A 14,373-nucleotide genomic window follows, 5' to 3' on the forward strand; every position below is an offset into this window, starting at 1 on the left:
ACTTCACTCGTGTGTGAGAGACTTTGTTAATATTCCAAGACAAATAAAAATAATCCCATACTATTCTTTACCTCTCCTGTCATTGAATGAAAAAAGGGAACCAAGATTTTCTACTTACAAAACTACTCAAGTATAACAACCGCTCATCCACAAGTTCAATATATATATATAACTTCTCTACAAGTAACTACAAAGTCCTTTTTGTGACATTTGGTAGCAGCGAAAGTACGGACCTCGTCTTCGAATCAACAGTGAATTTCTACAAAAGCAGGCGACACTCTACAAGATTAGCTTCAGTTCTACAATGAATTCCTACAAAATACAAGCCCACGAGTGTACAATTGATTCTTCATTATGAAGAGTGAAAAAAAAAAAAAAACTCTCACAACCAACAACTCACAACCAGCTCCTGACAGTATTCTCTCCAACCTCCCCTCCGTCTCCCCGATCGTCATGCTGATGTAGAGGTGAAGAGGTCACAGGACGCCTTGCAAGTAGTTTAACAAAGTACTGATACAAACAATCTTGCAATTTTTACGACGAACCAACGAACTACAACACTCTACGATCAAGTACAAGTAACAACTCTACGATGAGTCTGTATTATCTTCTACACGCACCTACAAGTAGCGGCAGTCTTCATCCTACAATGGGTAAATCACATGAAAATAGGACCGAGAATACATCAAGAAAGAACAAAACAAACAAACGAAGAGTGCGATACGACTCACAACTCACAACCACCAGACCTCACCCTCCTCTCTCTGCTACATCCACCCAACCTCCACCACTGACGCAGGAGTCAAGAGGTCAAGACGACGAAGCAAATACCAAGCCCATATTCACAACTCATCTTACTCACTCATCTTCACTCAAATTACTCATCGCTACTCATTTATCCACCACAGCTACCAGTGTGGGAAGTCAACGTCATCATGTGTGCTTGCTGAGACGACAACATGTTAATCAACCCGCGAAGGACAACTCTATCACCACGTGCAACACCACTCACAAAATTTCCACCACGATAAAAATTAGTGAGTTACTTCATTTATACAATACACAGTGAGAGACAGAAAACTTCTGCACAAACATATAAAACGTGCTGTATATTTACAACCTAAATTCATATACCTACTTCAGTTATCATCATAATTCAATCATGAAATACTTGCACCAACAATAAATATTCTACACTGTATATATTCATTAATTTATTATAGCATTTATTTACTACCAACGAGTGTTGCCATTTATACCTACATAAAATACGTGTTTCATACATACAGCTATACATTATTACATCTACAAAGTAATAAAGAAAATATACCATCACAGTTACTCAGTGAGCGATTAAAAGAACTATATTAAACATTTATTAATTAAAGCTACCTAGTGGAAGCATATAAATTAAGTTACATGGAAAACCAGAAAAAAAAAATGGCCAACACAAATGACGTTAGCAAGAATGAACATCTTCAACACAATCGTGAAGACAATGATTTCCACACAGCGCTGACACATATATTGCCCACGATAGGTACAAGTGAACAACAAGTCAGTGTATATAGTTAATACTGTATATAGTGTATATATATTTTTTTTTATATAAAATAACAAAATATGGGACTATATTATATCATTTTCAGTAATATCTGTGTAATATAAACTAAACCTTAAAAAAGGGTCCCAAGGGAATTAGCCAGTAATTATGCAACCATGAACAACACAGAAAAAGCGTACACAAGCGAAGAAAAACAAACTATAGAAAATCAATACATACCAAAAAAAAAAGAAAAAAAAAGAAAGAAAGAAAAAGAAATAGAGTAAGATCACATAACAAACAAATGAAAATAAGAGTAAGTGTTACTACAAATGCCAAAATACCACATAAACTACAAACAGAAAAGCAAATTGTTGTCTCCACAAGCTAGTGGCATGTCACATTATCAATATCATCGACCGCAGCATGACCGGATTCAATGTCAGGCCTGCAATTATTACAATTATGTAACTACAAACGATATGTAACAATTATGTAACGACAAACGATTGCATTATGTTACACTTGCTACAATTATGTAACTACAAACAATATGTAACAATTTTGTAACAGTTGCATTAACAAGACGTAACTTTTATGTAACTTTAACTACAATTATGTAACTACAAACAATATGTAACAATTATGTAACAGTTGCATTAACAAGATGTAACTTTTATGTTACTTTAACTACAATTATGTAACTACAAACAATATGTAACAATTATGTAACAGTTGCATTAACAAGATGTAACTTTTATGTAACCCTGACTGCAATTATAAGGCCAACACGATTATGTAACAGTTGCATTAACAAAATGTAACTACAATTATAAGGCCAACACAATTATGCATTACCACAATATTATGTAACAATTCATAAAATATTACAATTATGTATTACCACAATATTACTACAATATTATGTAAAGTCATACAATTATACCACAATTCTGTATTACCAGAATCATCTTACAAGTTAGGTGAAATATTAGACATTACTAAAGGGATAACTCAATATGTAATGTAATAACCTAACAGTATTACCATTGCACAATTATATGCGTACGTCTGTTATACATACACATCTTACAAAATGTCATACAACAACCATTGCATTTGTTCAATTATGTATACAACTTGTTTAAAATGTAATATTAGTTGATCATTGGAATTTACTATGAATATTATATGTATACAATATTATAATCAATATTATGTACTAATAGATTAGCATATGTCAATGATAATTGCTGTCGGAGGACCTTCAGCGGCGCGGCCGAGCAATGTCAGGTCTCCATATTATATTTACAAATCATAATAGATAGATAGATAAATAGACAGATAGACAGCTCTATGCGAGCCTGGGAAAGGGAAATGATCTTGCAAGTTAACTGAGGAAATGCTGACGACAGATTAGGAAGTAGCAATGTCAGGAGATGATGCGGGTAGTGTGTCAGTGAGATAGCAGGGGAACAAAGCCTAGTGACATACACACATACTTACACACAGGTTTCTGGAACTTTCCAACCACAGTGTAACTCACGTGACATGACCCCTGTTTCACCAGAATTTAGGAAAGAGAGCTCAGAAGGAGACAGGCCATAGAATCGGCAGGTAGTGGGGAGAAAGGCTTAGCAACTTGGAAGAGAGAGAGAGAGAGAGAGAGAGAGCAAGACAGGGAGGTAGCCAGCGGGACTCTACTTATACTTCACTCGTGTGTGAGAGACTTTGTTAATATTTCCAAGACAAATAAAAATAGTCCCATACTAATCTTTACCTCTCCTGTCATTGCATGACAAAAGGGAATCAAGATTATCTACTTACAAAGCAACTCACGTATAACAACCGCTCGTCCACAAGTCTAATATATAACTGAACTACAAAACATCACTACAGGTTTATACAAAGTTATTGTGACAACCATTTACTAGAAAAACGTAGCAGTAGTAGGAGTAGTAGTAGTAGTAGTAGTAGTAGCAGCAGTAGTAGTAGCAGCAGTAGTAGTAGTGGTAATAGTAGTAGCAGTAGTAGTAGTAGTAATTCTGCTTTAATATATGTAACTATCTGTAAGAGCAATACTCACCCGGAAATATGGAAGAAGATTTGTATTTTCAACAATAATAATCTTCACGCCATGGTCGAGAACATCTTCGAGGCTCTGGTAGGGATGGTCAATGTGTCTGACGGCCAGGAGAGACATGAGGTTGCCGGTGTAGCTCTGTGTCATCACCACCATAATCATCATCCACACCCCTAGTGCCACTCGCTCCCACCACCACCAACCAGTCGTTTTCTTTATATCTATTTACAAAAGAAGAAAGTTTTGTTCATTAGTGAGCCGGCAAAATTTCATATAAATGTTTTCTTGATAGAACTAAAGAGACTCAAAACACTCTGTTAATTAGTACAGGTGCTGCAATAATGACATGGCAGATACTTTACTGATGTATGATGTTCATTCATTCAACGGTTTTGCATTTCTGTACTTTATTTTGATTAACGCCAAACAATTTTACTTAGATGAGGGGGAGGGAGAGCCACTCCTATGATGTTAGGTCTTATCGAAGGGTATGTTTTAATCAACAGTATTTTTGGAAAAATCGTATATGCATCTCCAAAAGCTGTTTATATTCTAGAAACAACGCTCCTCACTTAAACGTTTTTCAGGATTAGAATCATGACGAAATTTTTATATTTCCTCAAAATATAATAACTTTTCGAAATGTCAGTATCATTCTCCCATCTAAATTGTTCAGTCTGAATAGTTAGCATCCTATATCACTAGGCCAGAAAGGCATTACATATGCAAACCCCATGAGACAACATAACCTACATCTTTTCGTGAATATCCTATAATCCCACTCAAGTAGTCAGGTTCGGTCCCACTGTCAAGGAGAGCAAAAAGATCAGAAACTACTAGAAATCAACCTGACACGGAAACAAGGCTGTGTTCCAATGAAATGATCCTTCAGTAGAACCTGACTACAGCTGCTCAAGTGGGGCTTCTTTATAACTGCACGGAGAGGACGTAGTAGAAAATTAAAACACTGCAAACCCTCCTGCTCTGACACATCTTATAGCCATACATTAAGCGCTTCAATGGGCTAGATTCTACCAGAATTCAACAACCGATTAGATTATAGATACTTCACCCTTCCATAGTAAACTTTCTTGCAGAAAACCCGCTGCTATCAAATCTCCAGGACAGCAAATCACTTCTATTTCTGATGAATCCTTGAAATGCACATCTGACAACGCAACGGAATATTTCACTCTCTCCTCTGATTCACCTTCATGTAATATGACGGACAGTTCATTAGGCAAAGATAAATGCCTCTGATATTTTCCTGTCATATTTACGGAATTAAAGTTACCTTCTTGGAGAAGAACCCTGACACAGTTGAAGATGTTGGGCTCTATCCGTGATGACTGGTTACTGTCTAGGGGAAGCCATGATGGCAGGATCAACATGACAATGATCACTGCAAGCAACGCCGTCATCAAAGCTGCCCACACCAATGGTGTCAGAGGCAGCAGGAAGCCCCACGGGTCCACTTTAGGACTACCACGGGCAGCAAGAATCTGGTACACGGCACTTATGTAGCTTGAACTGTAGTCTAGCACCTTGCTTCGTGCATAACCCATGAAAAAAGGTCCTGGAGTCATCTCAGCTTTCTGAAATAAATTATATGCATTAAGTAACAAACCAAATTACAGAAACCACATGTATGCCATGCAATATTTTGACAGATTATTTCTACATTACTATCTAGTAAGCAGTTCTTAGACAAAAATCGACCTTAAAGTAGCATCAGTGTGGAAATCAATGAGCATATTTAATAGCTCTGATTTTAATGAACACACACACACACACACACACACACACACACATATATATATGCCATGTACAGTACGTACAGTACCTGTCAGAAAATTCTGCTGATGTCTGACTAGATCTTCTGTCAACATGAACACACGACCATTAACCAAAGGTATTATCTGTTGTGCAATCCAAGGTTCAGTTCCGAAGGCAGCCTCATCTTGACAAGGTATTCGTCTCACCCCTTGATTTGGAACGGGCCTTATTCTTGCATGGAAATTATTATTGTGGTGTCGGTGTTGTTTAATAGTGTCCATGGCTTGGTGACTTATGTTTTGATAGTTTAGCGGAACGGGTAAACTTTGCAAGACCAGTTCGAGCGAAAATGCTGAGGGGATATTGGTTCGTCTGATTCCTTTCTCTGAACTTGCCAACCAAGAACATACCTGAGAAGCACAGCTTCATATATACTAGAATATGTATGTTGCCTTATAATAAGATAATGTTCCTTCGAAGAATTCAGATAGTATGAACGTACACTATCTTACCATAACCATTTCTCTTAATTTACATCAGCCTTTTCTCCTTCCATAACCTCTTCTTGTAATCTGGCCTAGAGTGACTCACCTCAGCAATAAAGAGGCCTATCATGCCGTTCCAGGTGCCGTCTCTCTGTAAAGTGCCCCACGTGCCGTCAGGAGGCCTCACATACGTGTACCTGCAACACCAAACCATTGAATTCACCAGTGGTGCTCTCTCTCTCTCTCTCTCTCTCTCTGTGCAGAGAGATAGACAGATATGTAGTGGTAGGTGGAGGTGACCATCATCCATTCGTTTGATGTAGTGCGGTCTACTTCTCCCTTCACCTTTATCACATTTTCTATGTCTGCCCTCCTTGCTTCTTATTTCTCCCATCTTTCCTATAACTTTTTATTGCCCATTTTTCCTTTTCAGGTGGCTTTACATTGAGTGACAAACTTCATGATTTCCTGTAAACCAGAAAACGATTTACAACACTGGGTGGTAACCATACAACTCATACCTATTCCCTACGTGTCAGCAAGTGGGTTGGCGTAGGGTTAGTGCCTTTCCCTGTAAAGCAACTAACGGCCACACCTTACGGGATCATGGTGTTTGCCTATATAATAATATATATGTATAACAGCTACAGATTGGTTGTGTGGAAAAAGCAGTCAAATAATGAAAAGGACTACCAGGTCTTGAATAAACAGCATCATCATCTTGATTTATTTGGCTAACGCTTTGGTTACACGTACCATCTTCAGAGCTTCTATCTATCTATACATTGCCAGACACCTTAATCCCGTAAGGGGTGGCCACAAACAAATTGCCTCCATGTCGCCCTGTCTTCCTCCATTTCACTGCCCTACTCCCAGCTCACACACCTCTCTCTCATATACCTCTCCACTCTTCCCACCATCTCATCCTTGGCCTCCCCCTTCCTCTCCCCCCCCCTCCATCTCGCTCTTATACACTCTCCTCGTCAGTCGCTCATTCTCCACCCTCTCCACATGGCCAAACCACCTTAGTGTGTTTCTTCTAACACTTCCCTTCACATTCACATCCACACCACAACGCTCCTTCACTTCCTCATTTGTCAGTCTGTCTCTCCATGTGACTCCACATGCTCCTCTCAAATAACTCATCTCCACTGCTCTCGCTCTAGACTTCTGTCCCTCCAACAACGTCCAAGCTTCATATCCATACGTTAGAGTTGGTATCACAATACTGTCATGCAGTAACTTTTTCATTTCCATGCTCACTTCCCTGTTTCTTATCACTGCCTTCAAGGAACCAGCAACCTTCCTTCCTTGTTGTACCCTTTCAAGCACTTAACCCTCTAAACTTCCATCCTTACTCATCACACTACCCAAGTACTTGAATGCATTAATATTTTCCATTTCCTCCTCATCCAATTTCAATGTAAATTCACTGACTTCCTTTCTTTCGAACACCATAACTTTACTCTTCCCTACATTCTCCTTTAGAATCAGTTTCTTACACACTATCCCAAACTCATCCACGAAGCCTTGGAGCTCCGCTTCGTCTTCACTTAACAACACAGTATCATCTGCAAACAACAGTACAGGGATTTTCCAAACACTGCCCTTTCTCATTACGGCCGCTTCTACATCCACTGCCCTACCTTGTATCTCTTTTATAACCCCACCCATATACAGATTGAACATCCATGGAGACATGACACATCCCTGTTTCAATCCAACTTTCAAATAGAAAAATTCACTCAGTTCTCTCTCCACATGCACTGCAGCCTTAGCACCTCATACATACTCTTCACGGCATCCACCAACTTCCCTTCTACTCCATAATTATTCTTATCCCGCCTTGTGCTGGCAGACTTTGGACCCTCATGGAGCCGTGGTGCCGTCCAATTTTCGACCTTTTTTTTTATATTGCTAGATAGGTTAGAAATGATGAGAAAACATGGAGTAGAACCATAAAAGTAGTCATAGAAGCCATTTAGGCCGATTTTGAGTCGATTTTCCCTGAGCAGGCAGCTGAAAACTTCAGAGTAACGCCTGTAGACTTCACCGCCTGCTGACACCATAAAGCGAGAGGCAGAAGCTCTGCATTTTCTTCATCAGTAACTATGCTAGTCGAGTCAAGCACACTCTTGTTGGGTGTATAGATATAAGAAGTGTCCTGAAACATACTTTTATGTACGTTGGTGCATTATGACGGGCGAGTGAGTGAGTTAGAGTGCCCATATAATGTTCATAATAGTTCTTCTACGTTTCTGAGGTAGAAAGTCTGTGCCCACATGTATTATACTGTACATGGTACTTGTTTTCCACATGACTTATAATTCTTTTCACAGTCTACGCACTCTTGGTGTTTTTTCTTGCACACAACACACTTCCGTTCTCTTTTTTCGCACGACAAAATATTCGCACAGTGTCGTTTCACTTGGTGTATTTTCTCGCACACTCAACACACTACCATTCTCATTTCTCATACGGCAAGATATTCGCACCGTGTCCTTTCGTTTGGCATATTTTCTCGTACACACACACACGTACATACGTAACTTATTTTACTTCACTTTCTATTATTATGTTACTAGCACTTACTTATGAGTTAATTATCATTACATATTTCCAGTTATATACATTTCACTTGCGTCTTTTATCGCACACAGCACGTAGTTCAGAAGTGGAGCAAGGTGTGGCATTCTTTGAAGCAGGGTGTAAGGCACAGCAGCACATCACACTCCACACACTGGCAACACGTGTCCTTTCGCTGTTTTCTGGGCCATGCTGTGCTGTGTTGGCACAAGGGACACCTGCATTGGGGATTCTTCTTCGCACCTGGCGCCGTCACTGCATCTGGGAAATGACGTTTGGTGAGGTGAAGGGGATTTTCCCTACCAACTGGACGTTTTCTTGGGGCATGATCACGGCCATGGGTGCCAATCAGCTCCTTGCACAGCTCCCTTATGAAGTCCTCGAAGGTGTCGCTGGATCCTGTGGTGTGGGAGTGGAGGAGGTGAGCATTCAAAACTGTTACATCTAGTAGGTGAAAGAACAGTTTCTTGTACCACTTCATCGTGGGCCTGACACACTCGACACTCGATATAATTGCATCTGACTTGTCTACCTGACACATATTGATATTGTAATCAATAACAGCCTTAGGCTGTGCACACGTCTTTCACTGCGGTAACCGATGGTCTTTGTGATATGCATCAGGGTGCGATAAACCGTCGAAAGGAGGTTTATATCGCGGTTGTGGTGCCAGGTAGTGGCCAGGATATTGTTACAGTAGCTAGATAAAACACTACCTCCTTCCTCTCCAGTTCGCTGCCCACCTGTACCATGTGCCACCTGGTTTTCTTCACTGTACCGCAGATGCCATTCTCTTGCTGCTGCAAATACCGAGTAAGAGGTGGGCTAGTGTACCAGTTGTCCAGGTACAGGATGTGTCCACGATGCAGATACGGTGACATCATTGTTTTCACAGCTGCACCAGACAAACCAATAGTCCTATCCTCTGAAATTTCCATCTGTGCACCGGTGTACAGGACTATGCCCTGCACATACCCGGTCCTGCAGTCACACATGACGAAGATTTTGAACCCAAAGTGGTGTCTTTTGCGTGGGATATATTGCTTGAAGGCAGTGTTCCCCCTCCATTACACAAGAATCTCGTCTATGATCAGGTCTCTGTAAGGAGTGAAAGAGGATGAGAATCACACCCTCAGGTGATCAAACACTAAGATAAGTCGGCACATCCTGTCGGTGTTGCCTACGTTGCTGGGCTCCTCAGTATGGGTAAAAATGGAGCCAGCTGAGAATGTACTGGAATCTATTTCTCCCCATAACATGAAGGGAACTGTTCTTTTTTTTTTTTTTCATGAGTCCCATCAATAGAACTAATGCCAGGAGCAGGTACATCTCGCTGACAGATATGTCGACATCAAATAGCTGGCTATGGGGTGTTTGTGGGGCTGTGCCACAGCAGAATGCTGCATACATGTTAGAATGTATGCAGATTCTGAGAATCAACTCATTAGTACAGAAGTTTTGATGAAATCAATCCTCTTAGAGGATTGATTCAACTCGGGGACAGTACAGCCTGCCATGTCCCCACGAGTTAATGACTGGTGAATGGGAACAAAATTGCTCCCATCCTCCTATGCCCATGACACTTCATCCTCTGCTTCACCATCTCCACCATCACCACCATCACCACCACTGTCCCCATCGTCAGGATGGGGAGGAAAACAGGAGGTCACCTGAGGAATACAGTATTTTCCTACTCGTCACCTTCCTCCCGACTATCACCTTTTTCCCCCTACTTTTCCCTTTTCCTTTTCCCTTCTGCTTTCCTTTCATCCCCACACTAACAATAAGGGAGGAGGAAGCACTGAAATGAGGTGGGGAATTTCCATGCAGAAGATCACGTGTGCCTAAGATGCTGGGCTGAGGTGACTCAGGCCTATGTGAGGTCAGTGGTGGTGCGCTCCTCCGCACACCACGTAAGTAAAACAATGCACTACTCACCTTGTATTTTTTAGTTTGTAAATTCTCCCTGGCCTTCGGCCCTTTACGGGGGGATCCTACCCATTTGGCAGAGTGTATTTAGCACTAGGATCCACCTGACAATCATCCTAACTAGAGGAATCGTCATATGATCGAGGGCGACAGGGGGTGGTGGGAAGGGGTGGTGTTGGTGGGGCTGCGTGGGAGGACAATGACGTCTCCTTCATATATTTCGCCTTCCTGGGGGATGGAACTTCCTCATCACTGCTTGATTCAGAGTCTGGCTGAACGCGATCGCTGTCAGCCAGATCGTCATCTAACAGAGAATCACTTTCCCCATCATAGGGCACCTCAAGGAAAGAGTCAATCTCGTGCTGAGCTAGGCCACGACGTGCCATGATCCTCATTAACTCATTATCAAAATCAAACTGACGTGGCGTGCTCCCACACTGGCCCAGGTATGCGGTGATGACTGATACCTGGCAGGTGAGGCCTAGAGAGGAGCAGAAATATCCCCGCCGATTTTTTGGGGTGTAATTTGAATGTGCAAATTGTGGCAAATTTTTCAAATCACGGACGTAAATGTACATCGAAGGCATTGCCTGCACATATAGGGGCCAATGTACATGTACGTCGTCAGCACGGGGTGGGTTATTACTTTCCACAATCCTTGTCTATCCACCCTGTCATATGTTTTCTCCATATCCATGAAGGCTGCATACAACTTCTTTCCCTTCTCTAGAAAATTTTCCACCAAAGTTCTAGGAATGAATATCTGCTCTACAAAGCCTCATCCCTTCCTAAAACCTCCCTGTTCTTCTCCAACTAATTCCTCTGTTGTTTCCCTAATTTTGTCAATAAGTATCCTACCATATACTTTTCCTATTACACTAAGAAGACAAATTCCCCTATGATTGCTATACTCTTCTTTTTCCCGTTTTCCTTTGTACAGGGGAATAATTATACCTGACTTCCAATCCTCCGGGACCCTACCTTCCTCCCAGGCCAATGTGTACTTCTTCCACATCCACTCCACTACTAACTCTCCCCCATGCTTCAGCATTTCACCACACACTCCATCAATTCCTGGGGCTTTCCCCATTTTGACTTTCTTCATCACTTCTGCAACTTCCATCCTACTGTTTTCTTCCTCTCTTCTCACATTTCTCCTCCCAGCCATTCCCCAGCCACTTATACTTGCATTACTTTCATGCTCTATGTTCAACAATTCCTTAAAATGTTCTCTCCATCTGTCCACTTTCTCTTTCTTGTCCACAAGTAATCTGCCATTTTTATCTTTAATTCTCCGACTAACTTCTTTGACATCCTGTCTCACTCTCTTTACCTCATTCGAGAATATTTTCTTACCTTCCTTCCATTTTACACTCAAATTGCTTCCAAATCCCTCACCTACTCTCTTCTTAATCACTCTTACTAATCTTTTCATCTCTCTCTTCCTCTCCACATATAATTCACTCTTCCTTTTCTCAACTTCTTCCACACCCTTGTTTCCCATCCACTCACTATATGCTTTCTTCTCTTGTTCCACAGCCTGTCTCACCTCTTCATTCCACCACGCTGTTCCTCGTATCCCTTTTCGTCTTCTCTTTACCTCTCGCACCACCTCACATGCTGTACAGATTTCTTCTGTGAATATCTTGCACACACCTTCCACGTCCCCCGTCTTCTCCAATCCATATCTACCCAATCGCTCCTCCACTTCTCTCTTATATTCTGCCTATTTTCCATCCTCTTGTAACCTTTCCACCCTCCATGTATGAACTACTTCCTCCTGTCCTTCACTTCTTCAGTGCTTAAAACATCAAAAGCCGGCGTTGTAGAATTGAAGGGAGAAACCTGTACTGCACACAGGAAAAATTATCTGATAAATTACCAATATGCTGGGAATCGAACCATGGACTCTCAGGTGAGAGCCAGGCAGCATACCACTACACCACGACCAGGTAAAAGTTAACTCACGTTGTCACAATCTTGTAACCAACGTCCCTCCGCCCCCACTGTGGGCATCAAGAGGATGAGTTAACCCCCTGGCACTCGGGCAAGTAGATGCTTTTAATCTATCCCAAGCACTTACGACAAGTCAGAATGAAGGGAGAAACCTGTACTGTACACAGGAAAAATCATCTGATAAATTACCAATATTCTGGGAATCGAACCAGGGACTCTCAGGAGAAAGCCAGGCAACATACCACTACACCACAACCAGGTAAAAGTTAACTCACGTTGTCACAATCTTGTAACCAACGTCCCTCCCCCCCCCACTGTGGGCATCAAGAGGATGAGTTAACCCCCTGGGGCAACTGACAGCAAACCCTTTTCTGTATCCTTCTATTTTCTCTTTACTCATTTCAAAGCCAAAGGTGGCTGTTGCGTATATGTAAGCAATGACTTATCTTGCTCCCATGTTCCTGAACTTGATTCTTCTGAATGCTCTACTCTCTGGTTTCGGCTGTCCTCTCATTCTCTGACTAAGTATATCTGTGCTGTTTACTTATCCCCTTATTCTACTGTCTATAAAAAAATTCTTTGACTGCCTTACATCACTGATGGAACACAGTCTATTCATTTCTCTTTTCTCTGAAATCTCCATTCTAGGAGATTTCAATGTTCACCACCACCTTTGGCTCTCCTCTCCTTTCACTGATCCATCTGGTGAACAAGCCTACATCTTCTGTATCCATAATGACCTAGAAGAGTTTGTACAGCACCCTACCCGTATCCCTGACCGCCCTGGAGAGAGCTCCAACATACTTGAGCTCTTCCTTATAACTAATCCTTCTGCTTACACTGTTAATCTTTCCTCCCCGTTGGGCTCCTCCGATCACAATCTTGTTACCTTAACCTGTCCTATCGCTCTGGTACAGTCTGTGGACCCTCCAAAGAAACGTCGTCTGTGGCACTTTGGAGCTGCAGGTTGGGAGGCCCTCAGGCAGTACTTCTTTGATTTTCCCTGGAATGAGTATTGCTTTCCGTAGCTTTCCGTAGGGAAGAGTGAAGTGATGGTCTTTGAGAGAGGTGAAGTCAGTGAATGTCATCTGAGTGTGTCTTGCACATTACAGAGGTTATACTTTCGGATATGGAAGCATACATTCAGCTGTCACATTCTTTGACTAATGCAAGAAAGCCTTGGTTTAGTTACTCTTGTTCTAATGCTGTGTGCAGCAAAAAGAGGGCCTATAAAAGGTACCGGAGCCAACCCACCCCTGAACCACATCTTGTTTATGTTTCTGCCCGGAATCGTGTTAAGTCTGTTCTTCGCTCTGCTAAAAATAATTTCATCCATACTAAGAGGTTGTGTAGATCAGATACTCATTATTAGATCTTTAGTGGAAATGTTTCTAGAGAAGGGAAAGAAGTTGTATGCAGCTTTCATGGATTTGGAGAAAACATATGACAGGGTGGATAGACAAGGATTGTGGAAAGTATTAAGAATATATGGAGTAGATGGGAAGTTGTTGACTGCTGTGAAGAGTATGTATGATGGTGCTAAAGCTGCAGTGCGTGTGGATGGTGAACTGAGTGAATTTTTCTCTTTAAAGGTTGGGTTGAAACATGGATGTGTCATGTCTCCATGGTTGTTCAATCTGTACATGGATGGGGTAATAAAAGAGGTACAAGGTAGGGTAGTGGATGCAGGAGTGGCCCTGGTGAGAGAGGGTAGTGTTTGGAAACTCCCTGTACTGTTGTTTGCAGATGATACTGTGTTGTTGAGTGAAGACGAAAGAGAGCTGCAAGGCTTGGTGGATGAGTGTGTGAGAGTGTGTAAGAAACGGAATCTAAACGTGAATGTAGGGAAGAGTGAAGTGATGGTCTTTGAGAGAGGTGAAGTCAGTGAATGTACAACGAGGTTGGATGGTGAGGAGTTGGAAAATGTGAGAATGTTTAAGTACTTGCGTAGTGTGATGAGTAAGGATGGAGGTTTGGAGGGTGAAGTGCTTGAAGGGGGTATAGCAGGGAAGAAA

General features: G+C 41.6%; 2 protein-coding genes across 2 annotated transcripts in view; both read right to left on the reverse strand.

Moving 5' to 3' along the window:
• LOC145407481 (putative glutamate receptor) overlaps positions 1-14,373 on the reverse strand; it is a 455,848-nt gene that overhangs the window by 400,335 nt on the left and 41,140 nt on the right. The gene's annotated exons all lie outside the window — the stretch shown is intronic.
• Positions 1-14,373, reverse strand: part of LOC145406108 (glutamate receptor 4-like) — a 100,256-nt gene that overhangs the window by 47,391 nt on the left and 38,492 nt on the right. The window contains exons 3-5 of the mRNA XM_080277310.1: positions 5,994-6,084; positions 4,921-5,221; positions 3,630-3,847 (exon numbers count right to left, since the gene is read on the reverse strand). Coding sequence (XP_080133436.1) covers positions 3,630-3,847; positions 4,921-5,221; positions 5,994-6,084 — 610 coding nt within the window. The remainder of the gene's footprint in view (positions 1-3,629; positions 3,848-4,920; positions 5,222-5,993; positions 6,085-14,373) is intronic.

This window comes from Coenobita brevimanus, chromosome 8 (genome assembly GCF_032717465.1).
Source record: "Coenobita brevimanus isolate Jiangsu-jjx chromosome 8, ASM3271746v2, whole genome shotgun sequence".
Lineage (NCBI taxonomy): Eukaryota > Metazoa > Arthropoda > Malacostraca > Decapoda > Coenobitidae > Coenobita > Coenobita brevimanus.